Raw genomic sequence first — 25,946 nt, forward strand, 5'->3', positions numbered from 1 at the left:
CTTTAATAAGAAGTGGATAGTTAGTGCTGATATAAATGCATCCCATCTCAGTGAGGTGAGTCAGTGCTGAGACCTGCAGTTTGTATGAAAAGACCCAAAAAACGTGACCCTCTGAGCAGCATATCTTGTCAGACTGAATGTGATACAATATCTTGACTTGTTCGACTTTGAGAAAGAATCTCACAAGCATGTGTTATTTTCAGTGTTAAATGCAGCTGCTTCCAGTGGGGGGGGGGGGGGGGGGGGGGTAGAAAAGTGGAGCCATCAATTTTGTTTCATCTTCCAGTTTATTTGTTCACAGGATATGGACATCACTGGGTAGGCCAGCATTAATAGCCCATCCTTAATTGCACCAGGAGAGAGACATTGTCTTGTGCACCTGACAATGCTTTCTTCTGCATGAGGTAGGATGTGGAGGTGCTGGTGTTGGACTGGGGTGGACAAAGTCAGAAGTGACACGACACCAGGTCATAATCTAACAGGTTTCTTTGGAATCACAAGCTTTCGGAGCGCTGCTCCTTTGTCAGGTTCACCTGATTTATCAAATAAACCTGTTGGAGTATAACCTGGTGTCGTGTGACTTCTGTTGTTAGAGCTGAGCAGATTGCTAGGGTCAGTTCACAGGGCATTTAAGAATCAATCACATTGCTGTGGATCTGGAGTCACATGTGGGTCAGACCAGGTACGGATGGCAGATTTCCTCCCATGATGGTTATAATGAATCAGATGGGTTTTAACGACAATCCAGTAACTTTGTAAGTAACTATTAATGAGACCAATATTATGTTCATGACTTATTCATTGATTGAATTTACATTCCCCCAGATGGGATCCAATCTCATGTCCCCAGACTATTAGCACCGGGCATCTGGATTATGAACTCAGTAACACAACCAGTGTGTATTTAATAAAACATGGATATGATTTATCAAAAGTAAGAGGCACTTCAGGTTTACATTGTGTGATTTATGCAGCAAATTCTCTTCATGGGAGCGGGCAGATGGTGTGCTCTGGCTCAGTGTGTCAGTGCAGTATTCGGTGTTAAATTGAACAAGGCAGTCGATCAGGAAGCTCTCAGATACAAACCTTGATCGACACTGAGTTAACTGCTTTTCACCTGACCGTCATTGAGGTGATACGGTGAGACAGGAAAGGTTATCCGACTCTGATTCCGTTTCCGACACCACGTACACGAGGGTTGAATGAAGCCTGTGTTGAGTTTGAGTGGACTGCCTCTCATTGTCATATAGCTCACTGACACCACCTGGGCTCATAAATGTAGAAACAGAACCTGGGGAGAGTCAGCCGATTTGTACAATGGCAGTTACTCACTTCACAGAGCAAATAGATAATGGACAGAAAAACAGGCATTATTTTGTTTACAGAATAATTTAAAGAGACTGCACATTTGCTTATGTTATATTTCAAATAGCTTAAATTTGATCTTTTGCTGAATAGACTTTATAGTGGTCGAAACAGTTGTGACATTTATGTAGCACCCTTAATGTGAATATTGCTGCTAAAGCTTGTTACCATTTTTGGACATGTTCTCTTACATATGTCTGATCCTCCTAACAGCTTGAAGACTTCTTCCCTGGCATCGCTTCTGATGATCCTGCTATATCAGTAAGTACGCAGTGCTCCAGCTCAGTGTACTATTGCCTTCTTTCTGTTTATGTGATAGCAAGATGATGATGACTTTTAGTCTGCGAGTGAGTCATGTGGAATGTTTTCCACAAGTAAAATCTGATGTTGCTGCTGCCTTTTACTTCTTTACCATCTGTGTGGCAATGTTGAAGCTAGGTGGCAGCATTCAACTGTGTATCAAAGCCTCTCTGTTCCTCTCACTTTCTCTCTCTCTCTCTCTTTCTTCCTCTTACTTTCTCTTTCTCTCTCTTTCCAGCTTGTTCTTTCCCTTTCTTTCTTTCCATTTCTCTATCTCTCTATCCCACTTGCTCTCTTTTTCTTTCTCTCTCTCTTTCTTCCTATATTTTTCATTTTTCTCTGTCCCACGTTCTCTCTTTTTCTTCTTTGTCTTTCTTTTCCCCTCTTTCTTCCTCTCTCTTTCTCTTTTTCTTCTTCTCTCTTTATTGTGTGGATCATGGTCAAATTAAACATAGAACAGTACAGGCCCTTCAGCCCTCGATGTTGTGCATGCCTTTTATCCCACACTAAGATCAGACTAAACTACATACCCTTCATTGTGCTATCATTCATGTACCTATCCAAGAATTGCTTAAATGTCCCTAATGTGTCTGACTCTACTACCACTGCTGGCAGTGCATTCCACACACACACCACTCTCTGTGTAAAACTAACTTGCTGGAATATTGTAAAGGCAAAAAAACTGCAGATGCTGGAATCCAAAGTAGACAGGCAGGATGCTGGAAGAACACAGGTAGCATCAGGAGGTGGAGAAGTTGACTCAAGTCCTGTCGAATTCTCCACTTCTTGATGCTGCCTGGCTTGGAATATTTTAAAGATCTGATTAGTCTCACACACAAAAAAAAAAATCAGCTTTCCTTTCCTTTCCTTTACCTTATGCGTAACACATACAAATGGGTATCAGGATCAGATTTTGACAAGAAATATTTCATGTTCAATCTGGACTATCTTGGCCTGAACACTTTGTGGTATACTGAATATATCTGAATGGTTAGATTGGCAGGGCCCTAGGTCTCTGGGAGGCTATTATCTAAATGTCTTCTGCTAGTGAATTAGCCTGAGGTGTGTGAAACAAATACCAACACTGAATATGTCTTTCACTTGGTCCATCAGTTGTTAGATTTTGTTTTCTGGTACCAATAGCATGAAGAGATATCTTCTGGATCTTCCTTGGGCCCGCGTTTTTTTTTTTAAACCACTTATAGGATGTGGGTGTCACTATGTAAGCAGCATTTATTACCCATCCCTAATTGCCTAGAGGGCAGTTAAGGGTTAACCACATTTCTGTCGTTCTGGAGTCACATGTAGACCAGTCCAGGTAAGGGTGGCAGTTTCCTTCCCTAATGGACATCAGTGAACCAGATGGTTTATTCTGACAATTGGCAGCAGATTCACAGTCACCATTTGATTTTTAATTCCAGATGTTTTATTGAATTCAAATTCCACCATCTGCCGTGACAGGATTCGAACCCAGGTCCCTAAAATGTTACCTGGGTCTGTGGATTAACAGTCCAGTGGTGATACCACTAGGTCGTCACCTGCCCTTTTCTTTGTGAGGGTTTGCGTTTCATAACACTCTCACCAATGTTGGAGGAGTCGTCAATGATGGGAGGAAGGCTTGCACCTCACCAAGGTCAGGCACAAGGCAATCAGGGCACCATCATACTGGCATTGGCCGACATGTCAGGCCCATGATTGTATTCTTGATGTTGGTCAGCTTGGCGGAGGCAGCGGTTCACTGTGTGACAGAGCAGCCTGTCCCTGTGAGGGGGCCAGCCATTTATACGCTCAATAGATGCCCTGATAAGGGCGGTTAAAGGAGTCTGGCTTTCGTTTTCTAATTGGTCTCTGGTTTGCCGGCCAAGTGGAGGCAGGGTGCCAGGTTTGGGAGACCATAGGGCAACACTCCGGGTGGGCCAATGGGTTCCTCCCTCCCTCCTGGCCTGCCTGCCTGGTGAGGGTGCAGTGGAAAGCCGCCCTCCAGAGAGACCAACACCACCCTCCACACCCCCTCCCCTCAACCCCCCCAGCAGTAACCAAGCTAGTCTTTTCTACTTCAAATGTTAGAGAGTTGGGCTCTTCATCTTTCAACACTTTGTGATTTACCCTTTTACTGCCAAATGCTGCTTACCTCGAGCTGGAAGGTCTGACTGGATTTCCAGCTTCGAAAGCTTACCCGCTAAAAGTAATTGGACAATTGAAGGTCTCAGGATTGGCATTGGGACCCAGAAACAGTGCTGGGTTCCCAGTCCTGAAGCATTAATGCAACTCTCCCCCTGCTCCCCCCCCCCCCCCACCCTGCCCCCCAAACTTTATTGTTCTATTTTACACAGTTTCACTCTAATGTGATTGTTTGATCAGAATGCCAGGTAGGTGTTGAACAAGAACAATCTGCTTCTGCGTTTCCAACATGTGCAGTCCAGAATCTAATGTGCATTTTCTTTTCCTGTCACTAGGTTAAAGTGCCTGATGGCCCCCCTGTTCTAGGATCAGTGGTAAGCTGTTGGTTCTTTCAACTGGATTATTTCAGAAATTAAAACCTCATAACCAAAGTTAACTAAAATCGGTGCTAATTGACAAACCTTCTGCGTGTTGTTCAGCTCATATCCCACAATCCTCCTGACCATGGCATGTCCACTTTCATTTTCTCCCGAGCTTTCTGATATCTTTTCCAATGAACAGGAGTTTTGCTAATCGAAACAAATAAAGTAATTCTTTAATCTGCTTAAACAGCTCCATTGAATACATTTCCTCCCCTGTGATCCGGTTTGGTTCCTGAACAGATTTTCTCTAACTATCTGATGACATTAATATATTTGCTCAGGCAGATATATTCAGAGATGGATTATTCATATTTTCAAGGAAAGAAGAGATCAGGGAGAGCTCAGGATAGATCTTGTCACAATAAAGTTGCAGTGTTGCCTTGACTTTTCAGTGATCTGATAACATCTTTGCAACTCGAAGGACACAAGAAACATTACAAGGTGATGAGCACATTTTTAAACAGCATTGGTCCCCTGAGGTTTGGGAGTAACACCAGTGCTCAGTGTTCCTCTGAATTCAATGGAAAATCTTATTTTGACGAAGGAATTAATTTGTCTGAAATGTTCATGCTTCACATCTCTGTCTGGGAAAGAGCGTCAATTTGCCATTTGTTTTGCAGTGTCCTGGGAGCATCAGGATGGAGGTTGGAACAATCATTTGCCATCTGTGTGTAATGAGTGTTGTATTTGAACTGGATAGGGAGCTTCACAAATAAACCTGATCATGTTCTCATTTTCATTCTGTAAAGTTCACTTTAAGGTTAGCACCCAGAAACAGACATTATGGTGATCAATTGTTCTGTGTTTGATTATGTGAGTCTGTTTACAATTGATGAGAAAGTGAGGTCTGCAGATGCTGGAGATCAGAGCTGAAAATGTGTTGCTGGAAAAGCACAGCAGGTCAGGCAGCATCCAGGGAACAGGAGAATCGACGTTTCGGGCATAAGCCCTTCTTCAGGAATGGGGAAAGTTTGTCCAGCAGGCTAAGATAAAAGGTAGGGAGGAGGGACTTGGGGGAGGGGCGTCGGAAATGTGATAGGTGGAAAGAGGTCAAGGTGAGGGTGATAGGTCAGACTGGGGTGGGGGCGGAGAGGTCGGGAAGAAGATCTCAGGTTAAGAAGGCGGTGCTGAATTTGATGGATTTGACTGAGACAGGGTGGGGGGAGGGGAAATGAGGAAACTGGTGAAATCCGAGTTCATCCCTTGTGGTTGGAGGGTTCAGTGATGCTCACTGTGCTTGATTAGTCAAGGCTGGGTGTGGAATGAGAGTAAAGGTGAACAACAACCTAGAAAGAGGGGAAGCCAAATTTGAACCATGGAGTGGACTTTTAAAACCTTGTAAATAAAACCTACTATATACAGAGAAACTAACTTCATCTCTGCATACAGCTGAGATATAAAATATACACCAAGATCCTTCTTGATTTTATTTTTTCTAGTCCATGTGTGTTGCGGCCAATTGTGCTTAGCATCACTACAACCGATTCCAACCAGGGACTAAAACTGTGCCAGGCAGAGTTGTATGGCACCATTCTAAACCTCCAAGGGTCTGAGCATTGTGTGACTTTTAACAATGTTTAGCAGGCCTCAACCAGGTTTTCTCACTCAGCTGAGCAAGGACGGAGGAGGATTTTACACGATAAGAGGCAATGTGTTTTTCTGCTGCAGCTTTACCTTGTCTGTCCCTCTAAAGGCCACAAAGTCGAGTTGTTCCTGCTGAGATCAGCCGGCAACAAGTTGGATAATTGGTCAAAGTCCCAAACCAGTGGAAGTTAGTGTTGCCTTTGGGAGTGGCTTTGGGATCCTGAAACAGTCCTGGTTTGCTCCCCAGAGCATTAACTCAACTTGTCTATCCAACCCTCATCCATCCCCCCCCCGCCCCTTACTGTTATCCTTTACACAGTTTCACTCTAATGTGATTGTTTGATCAGAATGCCAGGTAGGTGTTGAACAAGATCAAACTGCTTCTGCGTTTCCAACATGTGCAGTCCAGAATCTAATGTGTGATTTATTTTCCTGTCACTAGGTTAAAGTGCCGGATGGCTCCCCTGTTCTAGGATCAGTGGTAAGCTGTTGGTTGTTTCAAGTGGATTATTTCAGAACTTAAAACCTAATAGCCAACTTTAACTAAAAATCGGTATTAATTGACAAACCTTCTGAGTGTTGCTCAGTTCATATCCCACAATCTTCCTGACCACTGCGTGTACCCCTTTACTTTCCCCCAAACTGTCTGCTATCTTCCCCAATGTTTGCTAATCGAAACAAATAAAGCTATTCTCTAACTGTTGTTTAAACAGCTCCATTGAATGCATTTCAAATGCTGGGAGTAAGCGAAGTTCGGAAATTGATGGTCATTTGTAAATTCCTGCCCAAAAGGAGAAAAAGAATTATAGTCTTTCTTTTAAAAAATAAAGCTATTTTCAGGTTTAATAGTGCAATACCTAATGCAGAAAGTTATGGTAATGTCGTCACAACAGCAATTTTCACACCTCCCTGGGATAATGTGCTGGGAATTAAACCCTGCTGTTCACAGAGTTGTTATAAACATTAAAGATTTTAAAATAATTATTAAGATTTCCCAATTTACCTGATTTTCAAGCCCAGGTTTATAGAAAGCATGGACCAGGTTTCTGCACTTTATGAGAAGACTCTTTAATACAAGTAATTAGACTTTCACTTCAGTTAAACAGTTAAAAACCATCGGCACATACCACAAGTTAAAACTCTAATTCCCTTACAAACTCACCATTATACAAACACACAGGCAGACAAGCAAGCAGGCAAAGCTAGGTCTTGGAGAGAGTAAAACTGGGAAGGCAGTTCTGTGGTTACTAAGATGATCCTAAGCTGGTCAGAATGTTGCTGTTTGATCACTTTTTTTTCTGGGAGATCCCACTGGTTTGCAACAGATACCAGGTGGCTGATTCACCTCTGAAAGGTCTCTGACAAAACAGATAAAAGTCATAGTTTACAACAACAGCTGAAGGAAGGTTGAACTAGGTTTCTCCAGTTTTAACATGGTGTTTTACTGCAGAGAACAGCGCCCCAGCTGCTGTGCTGGTTGAAGTTAAAACACTTATCCCTATCTCATTCCCCATCCCAAAGTGTTCACTACGCGAGAGCCAATCATACAGCTGTTGGCAGGCAAAAAGGCTTTTGTTATTAATAACTGGTCACTCGTCCATAGACCAATCAACTTCTTGTTACCATCCAACTGCATCTTTACAGAGAACCCCTCAGTTCCAGTTCACCTACAGTCACTTAAATTATTGCTTGATCAAACAGCTGTACAAATCATGCTTGCCATGAGTGTCAGGTTACTTGCTTTTCAAAACATGCAGCAAACTTTTAAACTGAATGTGCTGACAGAGGATGTGGTGGAGGCTGATACAATTACAACATTTTAAATGCTTCTGGAAGGGTATGTGAATAGGAAGGGTTTAGATGGATATGGGCCAGGTGCTGGCAAGTTTAGGATATCTGGTCAGAATGGACCGAAGGGCCTGTTTCTGTGCTGTACCTCTCTATGACTCTATAACTCTGGTTTCATAACAGTTCTTTCCCATTTTGACACACAATTTTAAAAAGCATAAAAATAAAAAGATACTTTATTTTATAAATTAGTGTTGAAATTCATTGAACATTGTAGAGTTGCTAAGATGAGGAAAGGAGACAGGTCGTGACCCATTTAAAGGAGCTTTTACATAAAGGAACATAGATATCATGTTTATGTTTGGCAAACCTGGGTTGGTCTTTGGAGCTACACGAGCAAGAATCATTATTTTCACATGTGATGGACTTATCTGTATCCCTGTGCTGTGCTTAGAGATTTAATACTTAATAAAAAAAGCAACACAATCAAACTGCCCTTGAAAAGAAGCAATTGATTGGGACCAGTCTTCAGAGACAAATGCTGCTAACATTCTGTCCTGTTTCCTCACTCGGTGACCCACCTCTAATTGCAACTGACACTAGACGTGAACAGAATGTGCCGAGTCTAAAGGAATAGATGTGTCTTATCAAAGCTCAAAGTGGAATATTTAACCGACAGTGCAGTGGCCAAACTCAGCAGAAATAGCAGTTCCCACAGCCATTTAATAATTAAGTACTCTGTTTCCATAAGATTGGTAACTGTTTGGACACATTACCTTGTTAATCATATGTTAATTATGTTACGTTCATTGTTTAATTAAGTACCCAGTGAAATTATAATGAGGGACCGGCTAGTTGGAGACTGCAAAATGCAATGCTGCAAACCTATTATTCAGAAATATTTAATGTCTAATTAACACTTGGGACATAACAGCATTACCAGCAGTGTAGCAAAGGCTCACCCCAGTGATGTCTGGGATGGAGGGGTGCTATCTGATGAGGAAAGGTTGGACCTGCATCTAATGACACTCAGAAGAATGGGAGGGTGAATCTTATTGAACCTTCCACAATCCTGAGGGGCCTTGATTGGGTAGGTACTGAAAGAACCTTTTGGGAAAAACTAAGACTTGGGGCACAATTTAATATAAGGGGTCTCCAATTTAAGACTTATTTTTTGCTCTCAGATGGTTTTGAGTCCCTTCCCTAGAGAGCTGTTGAGGCTGAGATCCTGAATATTTATAAAGTGAAAGTAAATAGCTTCTTCACCAGTAAGAGAATGTGGATGGGCAAGAAAATGGAGCTAAGACCAATAGATCAGCCATAATCTTATTGAATGACAGAGCAGGCTTGAGGGGGTGAATTGCTACTCCTTGATTCACATTCACCCACTGGACATTTTCCCTGGAACAATTTGATGTTACTTGCGAGCTTACTTGGCAGTTAATAGTCAGCCGCATTGTTGTGAGATTGGTCTCACATATCCGCCAGACAGTCAAGGATGGCAGCTTTCCATCTCCTGATAGAGGAAATTGCCCAAACAAAGGGCATTAGCAAACAAAGTCAGTCTGTAGTTTGATGATCATTCTTGACAAGGTTCATATTTTATCCCAGATTTATTAATAAGCTGAAGCTAATTCCCAACATGAATTGAATTCATGCCCTGAAGAGTAATCTAATCCTCTGGATTACCAGTCCACTGATTTGCTGAAACCCACTGTCTAGGTGTACCTGTACCTGACCCACTTACTGAATACCCACTGTCTAGGTGTACCCGTACCTGACCCACTTACGGTGTACTCACTATCCAGGTGTACCTGTACCTGACCCACTTACTGTGTACCCACTATCCAGGTGTACCTGTACCTGACCCACTTACTGAATATCCACTGTTTAGGTGTACCCGTACCTGACACACTTACTGTGTACCCACTATCCAGGTGTACCCGTACCTGACCCACTTTTTGAATACCCAATGTCTAGGTGTACCTATACCTGATCCACTTACTGTATACCCACTATCCAGGTGTACCTGTATCTGACCCACTTACTGTGTACCCACTATCCAGGTGTACCTGTACCTGACTCACTTACTGTGTACCCACTATCCAGGTGTACCTATACCTGACCCACTTACTGTATACCCACTATCCAGGTGTACCTGTACCTGACCCACTTACTGTGTACTCACTATCCAGGTCTACCCGTACCTGACCCACTTACTGTGTGCCCACTATCCAGGTGTACCTATACCTGACCCACTAACTGTATACCCACTATCCAGGTGTACCTGCACCTGACCCACTTACTGTGTACCACTATCCAGGTGTACCCGTAACCGAATTTTCACTTGTTCAAAATGCACAAAAATGCAACTGTAGCATGGACTGAATCGAGAGATGGAGAGGCTGGTGGCCTATTGCCTGGGTTATACTGTCAGAAAGTGTGATGTAAGCAAATATAATCTTAGAATTCAGAATCTCTACTTAAAAACAAAAAAAATGCAGGTCTATAGTCTAAGTAGAGAGCAGTGGAGCTAATGGATAATTCTCTTTTACAGTGCTCGCACAGGGACAATTGGTCAATTGACTGACTGCTCTATTACTCATTTTTTAAACCTGTTCTATCGTTAATGAAAAACACGTAATAGTGGAAGGGTAGTGACAGAGTTTGGAAAGGACACTCCCTTATCATGTTTTCTCTCTGATCATCTCCAGCCTCACAACCCGTGGAAATCTCTACATTTGTGTAATTTTGTCCTGTTCAGCATTTCCCATTTGAATTGCTCCGGCGTTCCTGACTGGGCATTCAGCTTTGGGATTCCCTCCTAAATGTTTTCACCTGTGTGCCCGTATCTCCTCCTTTAATTCCACTCCTTAATCCCAAACACCCCATTGGCTAGCTGCCCCAACATTGCGGAAGGAGAAAGTGAGGACTGCAGATGCTGGAGATCAGAGTCGAGAGTGTGGCGCTGGAAAAGCACAACCGGTCAGGCAGCATCCGAGGAGAAGGAAAGGCATCAGAACATTCCTGATGAAGAGTTTATGCCGGAAACATTGACTCTCTTGCTTCTCGGGTGCTTCCTGATTGGCTGTGCTTTTCCAGCACCACACTTGTTAGCCTCAATATTGTGGAATGTTGCTGGGGTCACACGCTGTTCTTGGGGCAACGCCATTTGGTGTGCTTCACTATGTTAAAGGCGCTTTAGAAATGCACATTTGCACTTAACCAGCGCTGGAGTTACTTGGTGTTTCGCCTCTTCTTCCTGCAGCTTCACCTGGTGGCTCTGAACGCTCCCCTCACGGGCGAGATGACTGGGATCCGGGGCGCTGACCTGCAGTGTTTCCAACAGGCTCGGGAAGCCGGGCTGCAAGGAACTTTCCGGGCCTTCCTCACCTCAAGTAACCAGGACCTGGTCTCCATCGTGAGGAGATCTGAGAGGACTTCCGTGCCAATTGTCAACCTCAAGGCAAGTACCCATCCCGCGGGAGATAACTCATTATACTTGACTGGGCAATCCCACAGGGGAGCTGTGCTGTGGGACAGAGGGTAGAATCCATTTGAGGCCTGAACGATGTGAGCCGCGGCGAGATTTGAGGAGACAAAAATAAATACTGCAGATGCTGGAATCCAAGGTAGGCAAGCAGGAGGCTAGAAGAACACAAGACAGCAGCAGGAGGTGGAGAATTTAACGTTTTGGGTATTAACCCTCCTTCAGGACCCCCACACCCAGTCCTGATGCTGCCTGGCTTGCTGTATTCTTCCAGCCTCCTGCTTGTCTCCGGTGAGGTTTGTAGCAGCGAAGGTTTATCCCGACATCAGGGATAGACTTGCCAACTCAAGATTATTGCTTTTTAATGACCCAACTCACCTCAGTAATACTCAGCTTCCGATCTTACCGAACGTGTGGTGAGACTGCACCGTGGATGTCAGAACAGGGACCACAAGCTTGCTGCTTTTCCCAAAGGTCCCTCATGTTGGACACTGGGCACTGCTGCATGGTCACCGGCCAATGGCATTCATAGAATCATAGTATTCCTAGAGTGCAGAAACAGGCCATTAGGTCCATTGAGTCCATACCGACCATACAAAGAGCGTCCCACCCAGCTCCACCCTCCCAACTCTATCCTTGTAACCCTACATTTCCCATGGCAACCCACCTAGCCAGCACATCTCTGGATGCTATGGGCAATTTAGAATTGCCAATCCACCCAAACCTCACATCTTTGGACTGTGGGAGGAAACCGGAACATCCAGAGGAAACCAATGCAAATGCAGGAAGAATGTGCAACTCCACACAAGTAGTCACCTGAGGGTGGAATTGAACCTGTGAGGCAGCAGTGCTAACCACTGAGCTACCGTACCACCCCGCTTGACGGATGCCAGCCTTTAAAAATTCTCATGGCGTACTCCAACCATCTGGCAGTACGTTTCTGTCCTTCAGTGCTGTGTCCCAGTAACTCTCATGGTCAGGATGCAGCAAGGACACTATGTGCCCAGGGACACACTCCCTGCTCATGGATTCACCAGGTTGCGTCTCTGGGCTCTCCACTCTCGCTCACTGGCTCTGAGCTGCCCTGGATACTCACAGTCCTGGCCCTGCCTGGTGATATTTCTCTCCTCAGCAAAGACACCTTGTTAACCCCACTGCTGTACTGCCGAGTGCTGTAGTACAGGCACTAAAGCAGGAAGCCTGTCACAGTTGTCAGTCAGGGCAAGGAGATTAGCCTTCGGGCATGGGGCTCCTGACACAATACGTCAAGGGCAGTTGGTGGTTCTGGTCCAGGGGCATGGGCATGTCAGCTGCTCAGAGTGGACAGTATCCTGACTCCGACCACCGAAAGGGGGCAGGAGCTGGATATCAGGAATCCTGTCAGGTTGCTTCCTGACCTATCGAGGGCTCCTTACCTCCTGGAATGTGGGAAAAGCTGGTGTTAAAGGAGCTAACAGTGGGTGGGAGAGCTGTTGCTGCAGGTGGGCAAGTGCCAGGGCGAATGAGTGGGCAACGCAGAGGGATGGCAGGATTAATGTTGTCGGGCTGGGGGATTTGGAAGGGGGACATTGATTGAATGAAGACGCAGCAGACCGTGAGCGTGAGCCTTGTTGGGAGATGGATACAGTAGCAGAGATAGAGTGAGTGTGCGGTGACGGGGAGTAGATGTTGGCACCTACATGTCATTGATCTTCTTGCTGTCCATTCCTCCAGAGGGCTGAGACTGTGCTGTTTGGCGGGGTGCGGGTGGGGGGAGGTGTTGGGGGTGAGGGGGAGAGGTGGCGGGAGTGGGGGGTGGGTGTGGGGGGTGGGTGTGGAGGGTGAGGGGTGCTTGCCAGACTGACAGCGCTTGTCCGGGTGCACAATAAGGGTTTTTAACCATGGCACCAGTGCCAGGGATGTTAGCCAATCCCAGAGTATCCTGATTGGGATATGGTTGAGCGATAGAATGGAGCTAGGATTGGGTGAGGCAGTGCCGTATGACCAGGAGATGGGGTTAATGAAGCAAGTTCGATGAGATGCACCGAGAAAGAGAATCCTTCACAAGGCAACCAAAACAAATCATGAAATTCAACCCCTTGAACAGAAAATGCGGGGCACAGGTTGAGTCAGCTGTATGTAGAAAGAGTAAATGACCACTCTGCATCAGTGCTTTCTATTTTATTCCCTCGTGGGATGAGGGCGTCTCTGGCTGGTCAGTATTTGGACTGCCTGCCCCCTGTTGTCGTTGACAACGGGGTGGTGGTGGTGAGCTGCCTTCTTGAACCACTGCAGTCCATCGGCTGTAGGTAGACCCACAATGCCCTTGGGGAGGAAATTCCGGGATCTACTCACTGCAATACTCCCAGCCTCTGACCTGCTTTTGTAGCCATATGACTCGCCCAGTTTGTTTTCTGGTCAATGGTAATCCCCAGGAGGTGGAAGGTTCAGTGGTGGTTTGGCTATGGGGTGTCAATGGACAGTGGGTCACTGTCTGGTATTCGTGTGGCACGAACGTTAATCGGCAATTGTCAGTCCTAGTCAGGATATTGTCCAGGTCTTGCTGCACTTGTAAATGCTTCAGTTCCTGAGGAATCATGAACGGTGCAGCGTATTGAAGGCAGTGTGGACTTGATGGGCCGAATGGCCTGCTTCAACACCATAGGGAGTCTATGAACACTGAGTTACTGTATTCCACTGAAGAGTTTATTTCTTTTCAGGTTTTGAATCCCTTTTTCTCACAGGGGATCTGTTTATCCTGCTGTCACTCTGCCTTCTCTCATTAGGGGTCAGCTCACTCATCAGCTTTTTATCCTATAACTGTTGAGAAGCCACATTCTGATTTTGTCCTTTCTTACAGGGTGAAATGCTGTTTTACAACTGGGATGCCATCTTCAGTGGCTCTGGGGGACATTTTAACCCAAAGGTGCCGATTTATTCATTCCGAGGTCAAAATGTCATGACTGATTCCACGTGGTGAGTACAGAGAGTGTCAGGATCTGGCAGTCAGCTTGTATGCACATGGGCAATTGGCCAACATTGTGTTCCTTATCCAGTCCGGGGCAGAACCCTGAAGGCTGGACAGCTCACAGAGTGGATGTGGAGGAAGAGTATACAGTACGGTATGGTGGAGATGGTGACATAGTGACATAGTGGCAATGTCACTGGACTGGTAATCCAGAACCCCAAAGCTAATGTTTTGGGGTCGTGGGTTCGAAGCCCACCATGGTAGATGGCGAACTTTGAATTTAATTTTAAAAGCTTGGTTTTAAAACCTAACTGAGTCAGAGTCGAGAGTGTGGCGCTGGAAAAGCACAGCAGGTCAGGCAGCATCCAAGGAGCAGGAATCAACATTTCGGGCATAAGGCCATTCCTGAACGAAGAGCTAGTGCCCAAAACGTCAACTGTTCTGCTCATCGGATGCTGCCTGACCTGCTGTGCTTTTCCAGCGCCACACTTTTTGACTCTGACTCTCCAGCATATGCAGTCCTCACTTCCTCCTCGCTGACCAAGTCACCATTATTGATTTGCCATAAAATCTCATCTGGTTCACAAATGGTTCCTTTCTTTAGAGAAGGAAACCTTTGCTGGTCTGGCCCTCACATAACCCCACAGTAATGTGGCTGACTCTTGTCTGGTCTCTGGGCCATAAATTCCCACATTCCATGATCGAAAAACAAACATCCTGGTCAACGATGGGCTTGAAAAAGCAGCTGAATTAACTATCAAGTAACAGTCAGAATATATCACAAAGAAATCATTGTCAGAAATAATTGATCCAGGGTAGACTCGCTCCAGGTCAATGCTTTCAGTCCCTCAAAGCAATTTAATTTAATCTTTCAAAGCCCTTGTAGACCATGCCTTACAAATGGTGAGTGATAGCTGGCATCTTGCTCCATGGTTTCTCAGACTGCGGAAGAATGGTCTAACACAGTAACGTAGAAAACAGGAGGAGGCCATTCAGCCCTTCAAGCTGCTCCACCATCCAACGTGATCTTGGCTGATTATCCAACTCAAACCGTCTGTGTGGAGCTTGCACGCTCCCCCCCCCTCCCAGTGTCAGCGTGGGTTTCCTCCGGGAGCTCCGGTTTCCTCCCACAATCCAAAGATGTGCAGCTGAGGTGGATTGACCGTGCCACATTGCGGGTGTGAGGTCTGGGAGGGCTAACCATGGGAAATGCGGGCTTACAGGGATGAGGTAGTTCTGGGGTGGAATGCTCTTCAGAGGGGTCGGTGTGATCTCAATGGGCTGAATGGCCTACTTCCATTCTGTCGGGATTCTGTGATGAAGACAAACTGTAAATCTTTGGCATGTGGCTAGTTGGAGTCTTTATTTTCCCAGGTTGGAAATATCAAATCCTAGTGGGAAAAGGGTTTAAGATGAGAGGGAGAAAGTTTAAAAGAGATGTGAGAGGCACATTTCCAACACGGAGAGTGGTCGGTGCCTGGAACGTGCTGCCACGGCAAGTGCTAAAGGCAGATACGATAGCAATGTTTAAGAGGATTTTAGTCACACACTCAACCAGGCAGGGAATAGAGGGACAAACCCGGGTTAGAGGCAAAAACAACTGCAGATGTTGGAATCCAAAGTAGACAGGCAGGAGGCTGGAAGAACACAGCAAGCCAGGCAGCGTCAGGAGGTGGAGAGGTCGACGTTGCGGGTGTAACCCTTCTTCAGGACTGGGGGTGGGTGTAGGGGGAGCTGCAGATAACATGGGTGGTGGGGGCAGGGTGGTGAGGTGGGGATAGGTGAAGACAGGCAGAGGGTACGACCTGATTGGTCAATGGGAGGAATGAATCCGGTTGTTGGCAGGAAGGAGTGGAAGGGAGGGGGAGGGGCTGGGAAGGGAGTCGGGGGATGGGAATTATTTGAAATTGGAGACCTCAATGTTGAGTCCTCCAGGTTGTGTAGAGGGAGGCAGTAAGGACTGCAGATGCTGGAGGTCAGAGTCAGTAGGTGTGAAGCTGAAAGGGCACAGCAGGTCAGACAGCATCTGAGGAGAAGGAAAGTCAATGTTTCAGGCCTTTTGGCTCCACGGATTGCTGTCTGACCTGCTATGCACTTGCATCTTACCATCTATTGATAGAGGGATATGGACCATGTGCGGGAAGATGGGATTAGTTTAACATGGCAACATGAGCAGTGCAGATATGGTGGGCTGAAGGGCCTATTGCTCTTCTATTCTTTTCTATATCCTATTTTCTGAGTAGCGTGGGTACTGTCAGAACATACCCTGAGGTAGTTGGTAAGATTCACAAGGAAAGAAGACTTACACTTATATCACGCCTTTTCCAACTTCTTGACATCTCTGAGTGCTTTCCAAGCGCTGAACTATTAGTTGAGGTTAAGTCACTGCTGTAACATAGGAAACACAACAGCCAATTGGTGTTGAGCAGTCTAATAATGACTGGATGATCTACTTTGATTTGTGACGACTGAAGGGTCACTGGATCCCCTGCCTCTCGTTGGGATCCAGTGCCGCGGGAGTCTTTGACATCCACCTGAGCAGGCAAAAATGCGGCCTCAGTTTCACATTGCACCCGACAGACCGGTGGCATCTCCAACGGTGCAGCCCTCCCTCAGTGCTGCACTGGGATTGTCAGCCTTCACCTTTGTGCTGAGCGCCCAGAGTGGGACTAAACTCTCTGGCTGAGGGAAACACAGTCAGCTGACATCAAAGTCAGAGCTTTCCCACGTGGAAGGTGGTTGGTGTCGGTCATAAAGGCAGCATCCGAGTGTGAAAGGGTGAACTGATTTGACGTTTGCTTTTATCTGTGTTACTAGGCCTCAGAAGATGGTCTGGCATGGCTCAAGCACCAGAGGGATTCGCGTTTCAGGCAATTATTGTGGTGAATGGAGGAGAGGGAATGGCGCGAGTGGACTTGCAGCATCACTTGTGAGTGGGAAGATGTTGGGGCAGCACTCATACAGCTGTTCCAATTCCTTCATTGTGCTCTGCATTGAAAACAGCATCACACACACACACCGGGCAAGGCGCAGTAACTGGTAGTGTCTATCATATGTTTATGCTCTTACATAAGGTCAAGTGACAAAGATTCCCACTTCTGCACTATGGTGAGAAAGAACTGTGTTGGGAGTATTTCTCTTTCTGCTTAGATCCTGGTTTAGCTTTTTGTCCCATTTCCTTGTTATATACGTAATGGCCGCCTTGCTGTTTTTTTTTCCATGTGAAATGCCTTAATTAAATAAAAATAAGTAATGAAAATAACTCCTGTGCGGATAGAATTCTCATTGCCAGATTTTCTATCGCTGTGTTTAAATGCGGAAGGAGTGAGGTGGTGGCCTGTTGCGGAGAACGTCGGGCAGGACACGCTGGGCTTAATGATTGAGGTGGGATGGCCATGAAGGAGGAGGAAAGAGAAGCGAGTAAGACCAGACAGAGGCTGCTTGGGGAAAGACTTAGATCCAGTCAGATTGCAAGAAGACTGGATGACTGATTGTTGGAGTTTAGATCAGTGTGGTGCTGGAAAAGCACAGCAGGTCAGGTAGCATCTGAGGAGCAGCAAAATCGGCGTTTCGGGCAAAAGCCCTTCATCAGGAATAGCCTACTGACTGTAGGAGACAGGAGCATGGAAGGCCATTGGGTTGAGTCAGCTCGCTCTGCCATTCATCTAAATCAAGGCTAATCATTAACCTTGACACCATTGTCCCACAAATCCTTTGATACCTTTATAGCTACAAGTCTGTCAGTTCCTGTGTCATGTTTACTCAATGACTGAACCTCCATATACCTCTGTGGTAAAGAATAACAAATTTTCACCATTCCCCGAGTGACAATTTCCCTTCTCATCTGAGGGAATGGACCTACCCTTTATTCTGAGACTGTAGCCCCTATGGCTGTAGCCCCCTAACCCAGGGGAAGCATCCTTGCACTCCTTTAGTCCCACTGTCAGAAGTTTGAATGTTTCGAAGGAGGAGATGGAAAAGGGTGTTCGACCGACTCGATGGCAATTCCACTTAAAATGATGTTTTAAAGAACTATTCACAAGCTTGTTCATAGTCTCACAACTGCCCATTTTATTCAGGCCATAGCCAAATTAAACAGAGTGAGTTAAAAGTGTCACCACAGAGAGACAACCGGTGATGAGTTTAACCTGAGGTCGTCTCTCCTCAGGTGGCATCTTCATGGTGACCTTCGGCAGTGTCAGGGATCAAACCCACACTGTTGGTATCACTCTACTTCACAAACCAACCGTCCAGCCAACTGAACTAAACAACACAAGCATGTTCAATTGTCAGTTTAGCCAAACCAACTGAATCATGTATTCTGTCATCTTAAAAACTAAAGCGCAGTTCACTATTTCAAAACATTGGGGATTGGCAACTTTAACAATTTACAATCCTCCTGAAACACAGAAATAACCAAACATGTCTGTTCAAAATACAACACATGTGAACCTTCAAATGAAGCATTGTGTCAAACAACCAAATTCTTACAATAAGAACACAAGTACAATCCTCAATATTTGCATATTATTTGATACATTATAAGGTTGGTTCAATGTGAAGGTGATAGATTCTGTATTTTAAAGAAACAGTCTAGCATGAGTGGTAAACTGCGTTACCACCCGTCTCAGTCACCCTCAGATTAGGAGACACGATTCTGTTTTGTCCTCGAGTGGTTGGTATAAATTATCTACAAGTTATCTTTGGAAGACGAGCTTGGAAGATGAGCTTGCTTTTAACCTAAAGCAGTTGATACAGTCAATATGCTTGTCAGGTTGATGTAAGGACCACCTGTCAGCGTCAAAATAAAGACTTCTACTGTACATCTTTCAGTAAATTAGCAGGCAAGGGTAGCCGAGTGGTAATGTGAGTTGTGATGTAAACAATATGATTTCTGTCATTTTTCTTATCATTATTGTATTTTTGGGCATTTGGTTTCTGAACTATTAACATGTGAGTTTTCTGTGTGCCTGAAGTTAATAAATAACTTCTAAGTAATTCTGTAGTGATGGTGATTTCTTTTAAAACAGTTTTTGAGGCCTAGCTTCTCAGTCTTCATTCTCTAGATGCTTCCACTGGTTCACAGGAGGGATCCAGGGGCTGGTCCACACTTGTGAAAGATCTCTGATGTGTTAATTCAAAGTCACAGTTTGCAACAACTGCTGACAGAAAGAGAACGCTGTTTGCTTTAGGGTTCAAGCGGCTTTTACTGCAGAAAACAGAAAGCTTCTGAGCTGGTGGAGATCTGAAGGCTTTTCTGGATCTCGTTCACATTCCTAGCTGTTCAGCTACCTGAGGAGCAATCACATCATCGCTGGCAGGCAGAGGACATTTGTCATCATTGGTCTGTGGACTAGTGACCAGTTAAACAGTTACTAATTGACAGTCAAAGCTGCAATTGTGCACAACCTTCTAGTTACAGCTCATCTGCAAACTACAGTCTGACTGCTGCTGGAATTGGCAGCTATGTAAACAGTGTTTACAATGAGTGTCAGGTCACTTGCTTTCGAAACACTCAGCAATCCTCCAGCAATCTTTGGTGTTAAAACGGTTTTTTTCTCATTTCAGTCCACAATTAAAATGCAGAGAAATAAAACATGGTCTTTACATGCTTCCTCTAGAATCCAAGTTGGAAATGTCAGAAGTGAGGTAAATGTTTAGAAAGCGAGGTGGTTACTCTGCTGTTCAAAATCACCTATCAGAGTATTCATAAATAATTACTCCAGAAGCTAGAAATCTGAAATAGAAACACAAATTTTGGAAATACTTAGCATGGCTGGAGAAAGAAACAACACTAATAGTTTGAGTTAAATATAACTCTTCCACACCATCTGTCAGTACTTGTCCTATACTGGGAAAAACGATCATCTCTCTCGTGAACCAAATTCAACACGTCTGCACTCGATTAACCCCAGATCACAGAATGCTGAAATAAAACAAAGAACTGCCAATGCTGGAAATGTAAAGCAACAGAAATTGTTGAAGAAAATCAACAGGTCTGGCAGCATTGTGAAGAGAAAGCAGTTTTGGATCCAGCGACCCTTCAGAACTGATAGGAGCTATGAAAAGTTGGTATTTAGTCTAATGACAGGGGCTGGGTTGGGGGATAGGAGTGAGTGGATAGATGGAGGTGGAGCCCAGAGAGAGCAAAACAAAGTTAGACAAACAAAGGGATAGTAAGAGTAAGCCAGGGAGGAATATCATCTGATAATGGAGTCCATGAGTAGGTGAAAATGGGTCGACTGTGCTGAGAGCATGTCATGACAGGATCTGGGGTGTGGGGTGGGTCAAGATCATGGAAGAGGTGTTCAGGCTCTAATAATATCGAAATCGTCATTGAATTCTGAAGGCTACAGGGTCCCCAAATTAGATGCTGTACTTTCAGCTTGTGCTGAGCTTTGTTACAGCAAACCTCGACTCTGTGGCTCCCACGTCATTGGACTCACAATTCACAGTCTGCAGCTTAATGTTGAGGGATTACTCACAGATACACCCAATCAGCACGCTCAATCCAACAGCATGCCCACGATGGAGAATCAAGAGGTACCAGGGTGGGCGGGAGGGAACATTCAAATAGGCCATTGTCTTATTAAATGGTGGAGCAGGTTCGAGGGGCTGAATGACTTATCCATCCCCCTAATTCATACGTTCAACAGTCAAGAAACATCTCTCCCATCTAATGAATCTGGGGTGGAGGCGTATGTAAAAGTTATGGCTGCATTACACAAGGCAGTGATACTTTTGTCCAAATATTGCCATCTGTTTCTCCATTGAAAACTCTTACATCATCAATATTCATGTCTCCTACATTATACATGCCTTTAAACTCCCTATTATTGGAACCAATCCTTGATCCCCACCCAGCTGTCCACAAGTCAATGCAAAATGGCTCAAACGTCAGTTTCATCTCACCACCAGGTGGTGGGTGTGCGCTGGCAATGTCCTGAACTGGCGACCTCCCGCCACCAGGTGACGGTGTGAGCTGGCAGGGTCCTGAACTGGCGACCTCCCGCCACCGGATGGCGGTGTAAGCTGGCATCATCCTGAGCTAGGCAAAAGTGAGGACTGCAGATGCTGGAAACCAGAGTTTAGATTAAAGTGGTACTGGAAAAGCACAGCAGGTCAGGCAGCATCTGAGGAGCAGGAAAATCGACGTTTCGCGCAAAAGGCCTTCATCAGGAATAGAGCTGCACATCATCCTGAGCTGGTGACCTCCCGCCACCGGATGGCGGTGTGAGCTGGCATCATCCTGAGCTGGCGACCTCCCGCCACCGGATGGCGGTGTGAGCTGGCATCACCCTGAGCTGGCCACCTCCCGCCACCGGATGGCGGTGTGAGGTGGCATCATCCTGAGCTGGCGACCTCCCGCCACCGGATGGCGGTGTGAGCTGGCATCACCCTGAGCTGGCCACCTCCCGCCACCGGATGGCGGTGTGAGCTGGCATCACCCTGAGCTGGCCACCTCCCGCCACCGGATGGCGGTGTGAGGTGGCTGAGTGGCGCTGAGGGTGATGTCACAGAGGGGTTGGTGTGGGGGCGGGGCGGAGGGTCGGGGGAAGTTCACCGCGAGCCCGCAGCCGGAGGTCGGCCAGGCGGCGGAGGCGGAGAGCAGCAGCAGCAGCTCCATCTCCTCAGGCCCGGGCTCCGGGCGTCCCTCTCAACGTCCTTTCACACCGCAGTCCCCAGGTAAGGGACACGGGGAACTGAGCCCCGCGGCTGTCCAGACCCCGGGGGAGGGGAAGACGTTGGGAAGGAGATGGGGGTCAGGTTTCAGGAGGGATTGAGAAAAAATGAGTAGGGAGTGGAAGGGCATGGCGGGGTACATGAGGGGAGTGGGGTACATGAGGGGAGTGGGGATGGGGGGTTGAGGGGAGTGGGGACGGGGGACTGAGGGGAGTGGGGATGGGGGGGATGGGGGGCTGAGGGGAGTGGGGATGGGGGGCTGAGGGGAGTGGGGTACATGAGGGGAGTGGGGATGGGGGGCTGAGGGGAGTGGGGTACATGAGGGGAGTGGGGTACATGAGGGGAGTGGGGACGGGGGGCTGAGGGGAGTGGGGTACATGAGGGGAGTGGGGATGGGGGGCTGAGGGGAGTGGGGTACATGAGGGGAGTGGGGTACATGAGGGGAGTGGGGTACATGAGGGGAGTGGGGTACATGAGGGGAGTGGGGTACATGAGGGGAGTGGGGATGGGGGGCTGAGGGGAGTGGGGATGGGGGGCTGAGGGGAGTGGGGTACATGAGGGGAGTGGGGACGGGGGGCTGAGGCTGGTGGGGTACATGAGGGGAGTGGGGACGGGGGGGCTGAGGCTGGTGGGGTACATGAGGGGAGTGGGGACGGGGGGCTGAGGGGAGTGGGGTACATGAGGGGAGTGGGGACAGGGGGGATGGGGGGCTGAGGGGAGTGGGGATGGGGTACATGAGGGGAGTGGGGACGGGGGGCTGAGGGGAGTGGGGTACATGAGGGGAGTGGGGATGGGGGGCTGAGGGGAGTGGGGTACATGAGGGGAGTGGGGACAGGGGGGATGGGGGGCTGAGGGGAGTGGGGATGGGGTACATGAGGGGAGTGGGGTACATGAGGGGAGTGGGGACAGGGGGGATGGGGGGCTGAGGGGAGTGGGGATGGGGTACATGAGGGGAGTGGGGACGGGGGGCTGAGGGGAGTGGGGTACATGAGGGGAGTGGGGACAGGGGGGATGGGGGGCTGAGGGGAGTGGGGATGGGGTACATGAGGGGAGTGGGGACGGGGGGGCTGAGGGGAGTGGGGTACATGAGGGGAGTGGGGATGGGGGGCTGAGGGGAGTGGGGTACATGAGGGGAGTGGGGACAGGGGGGATGGGGGGCTGAGGGGAGTGGGGATGGGGTACATGAGGGGAGTGGGGTACATGAGGGGAGTGGGGTACATGAGGGGAGTGGGGATGGGGGGCTGAGGCTGGTGGGGTACATGAGGGGAGTGGGGACAGGGGGCTGAGGGGAGTGGGGTACATGAGGGGAGTGGGGATGGGGGGCTGAGGCTGGTGGGGTACATGAGGGGAGTGGGGACAGGGGGCTGAGGGGAGTGGGGTACATGAGGGGAGTGGGGACGGGGGGCTGAGGGGAGTGGGGTACATGAGGGGAGTGGGGACGGGGGGCTGAGGGGAGTGGGGTACATGAGGGGAGTGGGGACGGGGGGCTGAGGGGAGTGGGGTACATGAGGGGAGTGGGGACGGGGGGCTGAGGGGAGTGGGGTACATGAGGGGAGTGGGGACGGGGGGCTGAGGGGAGTGGGGTACATGAGGGGAGTGGGGACGGGGGGCTGAGGGGAGTGGGGTACATGAGGGGAGTGGGGACGGGGGGCTGAGGGGAGTGGGGTACATGAGGGGAGTGGGGACGGGGGGCTGAGGCTGGTGGGGTACATGAGGGGAGTGGGGACGGGGGGCTGAGGCTGGTGGGGTACATGAGGGGAGTGGGGACGGGGAGGCTGAGGGGAGTGGGGACGGGGAGGCTGAGGGGAGTGGGGACGGGGGGCTGAGGGGAGTGGGGACGGGGGGCTGAGGCTGGCGGGGTACATGAGGGGAGTGGGGACGGGGAGGCTGAGGGGAGTGGGGACGGGGGGGCTGAGACTGGCGGGGTACATGAGGGGAGTGGGGACGGGGAGGCTGAGGCTGGTGAGATTGAGGGTGCACTTGGTGACAATAGGTCCCTGTAACCTCAACAGAGGCTTTACAAGAGAATGGTCCTGGATTGAAGAAGGAGAGAGAGTTCTGTCTTTAAGGGGAGCCAAGGGGGGGGATCCTATGAATGATTTCCTTTTTAAAAAATGTCAAAATGTTGCAGACCTTTAACCTGTTGGACTATAACCTGTGATTTTTAACTTTGCAGACCTTTGAGACAGTGTATTTCCAATCTTACTAGCTGATGGGTGTAATTATTAATTTACATTTTGGTTTTAAAAAACACTTTTGTGTTCTTTAATAGTTGCTTTTGCATTTGTGTTGCAAATTACATATCTGACAGTCCTCATTCAGGTCAGTCACTGCTTGTTTGGTACTGGAATTTCTCAGTCAGAACCCTGGATTGCAGATAAACGATGAATTTTGGTTTTGTCCTGAAATAAAAAGCATTGTGTTCTCAATTGAGTGAATGGAAATGAAATGGTGTTTATGCTTGGGTTTGCAAAGTATAAATAAGTGGTTAAGCTTTTCTGTCCGCACATGAGGTTGAAAGCCCAGAGCATTCTGTTAAAGGAATATTTATAAAATCCCTCTTGAATGTTACACATGAATCCTTTCCATCACATTTCTAAACAGTCCATTCAGCCTTGTCACTCTATACCTCTCTTCTTATCACCTCTGGTTGCGTTACTAATTAAATGGAGAACACTTTTGAGCAGGAATATGGACTCTGAACTGTTGATGACATTTCAAAAATTGACGTTCGTGTCTTGCACTTTGGTTTCTGAGTTTTTTTATCTTGGGTGATAGTCCTTGTTTGGCTCAGTGTGGGGAGTTGTGGCATGGTGTATTATTAGAGATTTTGAGCTCGAAACTGAATCAATAGTGGACTATTGATTCATTGTTTTAATTCTGCCTCTGCTGATGGGAAATTGTGATAAATAGTATTTGTCTCAAATACTGTAGCTGGAGAACTGAGAATACAGATCTCCTCCTTTCCTCTCAAGATGCTGAATCATTTTGGGGTATGTTTCTCTCTCTCCTCCCTGAACTCCCCCAACCTCTTATTACATTCTAATTCCTTTCTTAATGTGTTACCAGGTTGTGGTGACAAAAAATGTGATTATTCATAATGTTACCAAATCTAGAGCCTTTCCTTCTAAACTTAAGTTTACATTAAGACCCTACTGTTAAGAGACCAGGACTGACAACCTCAGCAAATCATCCCAGGACCAGAGCCTCCGAGTCACAGCATTAACGCTGATTTTAACCAACCAGAAATTGTGGTTTCTGAGTGTTATCAGGGCAGGTTTAAGCTTGGCAGTGATGCTTATATAGTTGAATAGACTTTTGACTCAGTAGTAAAGAATGACTTTAAAGGTTGCCGGTTAACTCGAGGGAGCTGTAGAAATATATTTTACTCAGTCTATTATCTATTGACATTGGCGTAATTATCTCCTCTGACCTCAAGTAGCATGCTCTAATCTCATCTATTTTTAATTCAGTCATGTCCAGTGAAGTCTTGCACAAATATTGAATCCTGCTACTGTTTGTCAGATATCTTCTGGTACCTTATGTGCACGCTGTTCAAAGCAATATATGATGATCAACATCTCTCACTCTTTCAACCTTTGTGTGTTGCAGTTTTGCTGATTCTGCAATCATTCATTTTTCTCTGAAACCCCTGCCTTTGTTTTCTTCCCTAGCTCCCTGCTGTGTAGTGTCTCGCATTTATTCTTAAGAATTAAAATGTGCCCTCTTCAACTTTGTGTCTTCCATCTTGAAGCTGGCTAGTGCTGGCATTTAACCTTGTCTTTTTTTCACAATGGAAGTAAATTGCGAGTCAGGGTAATAAGTTCCTGGTGATCGATTGGGATTTTGAGCATTTGGTATGCTAGGGTTGAATCTCTGCCTCTGCCAGGGCACGTGGAGCTAAGAAGTCTCTTTTGAGAAAGTGGTAAAGTCATAGTTGTCCTGCAGAAGCATCGGGCTGTGCTCTCATTAGGAAGAGATGACTGGTGGTGGTTTGACCTGAGGGTCACTGCACCTCAGGCAAGGGCTGAGGCTTGGAAATCAGGGCCTTCATGGTGACCTGAGCCGGTGTGAGAATTGAACCCATGCTGTCGGTGTCACTCTGTGTTGCAAACCAGCTGTCCAGCCAACTGAGCTAAACCTCCACTTACAACATTCCAAAGATATTTCCAAGGAAAGAAGTGGATGCTAAGGAAAAAGAAATGGTCGACAAGAGAGATTTCCCTGTCCAGTAACTTTTCCACGA

At 47.1% G+C, this 25,946-nt stretch overlaps 2 protein-coding genes across 3 annotated transcripts in view; both read left to right on the plus strand.

The window, feature by feature from the left end:
• Window positions 1–17,279, plus strand: part of LOC122539835 (uncharacterized) — a 141,513-nt gene extending 124,234 nt beyond the window's left edge. The window contains exons 24-29 of the mRNA XM_043674932.2: window positions 1,579–1,626; window positions 4,122–4,160; window positions 6,235–6,273; window positions 10,849–11,046; window positions 13,910–14,025; window positions 16,835–17,279. Of these exons, the coding sequence (XP_043530867.2) occupies window positions 1,579–1,626; window positions 4,122–4,160; window positions 6,235–6,273; window positions 10,849–11,046; window positions 13,910–14,025; window positions 16,835–17,060 (666 nt within the window). The 3' untranslated portion in view covers window positions 17,061–17,279. The remainder of the gene's footprint in view (window positions 1–1,578; window positions 1,627–4,121; window positions 4,161–6,234; window positions 6,274–10,848; window positions 11,047–13,909; window positions 14,026–16,834) is intronic.
• A 4,295-nt stretch (window positions 17,280–21,574) lies between these two features.
• Window positions 21,575–25,946, plus strand: part of LOC122539836 (ORM1-like protein 3) — a 50,624-nt gene continuing 46,252 nt past the window's right edge. The window contains exon 1 of one of the 2 annotated variants that reach the window (XM_043674937.2): window positions 21,575–21,703. The gene's annotated coding sequence lies outside the window, so the exon portion shown is untranslated. The remainder of the gene's footprint in view (window positions 21,704–25,946) is intronic. The other variant, XM_043674938.2, reaches the window with a different exon arrangement.

This window comes from Chiloscyllium plagiosum, unplaced genomic scaffold (assembly GCF_037043375.1).
Source record: "Chiloscyllium plagiosum isolate Xiang-an unplaced genomic scaffold, Cpla_swu_hap1 HiC_scaffold_32, whole genome shotgun sequence".
NCBI classification, from domain to species: Eukaryota; Metazoa; Chordata; class Chondrichthyes; order Orectolobiformes; family Hemiscylliidae; genus Chiloscyllium; species Chiloscyllium plagiosum.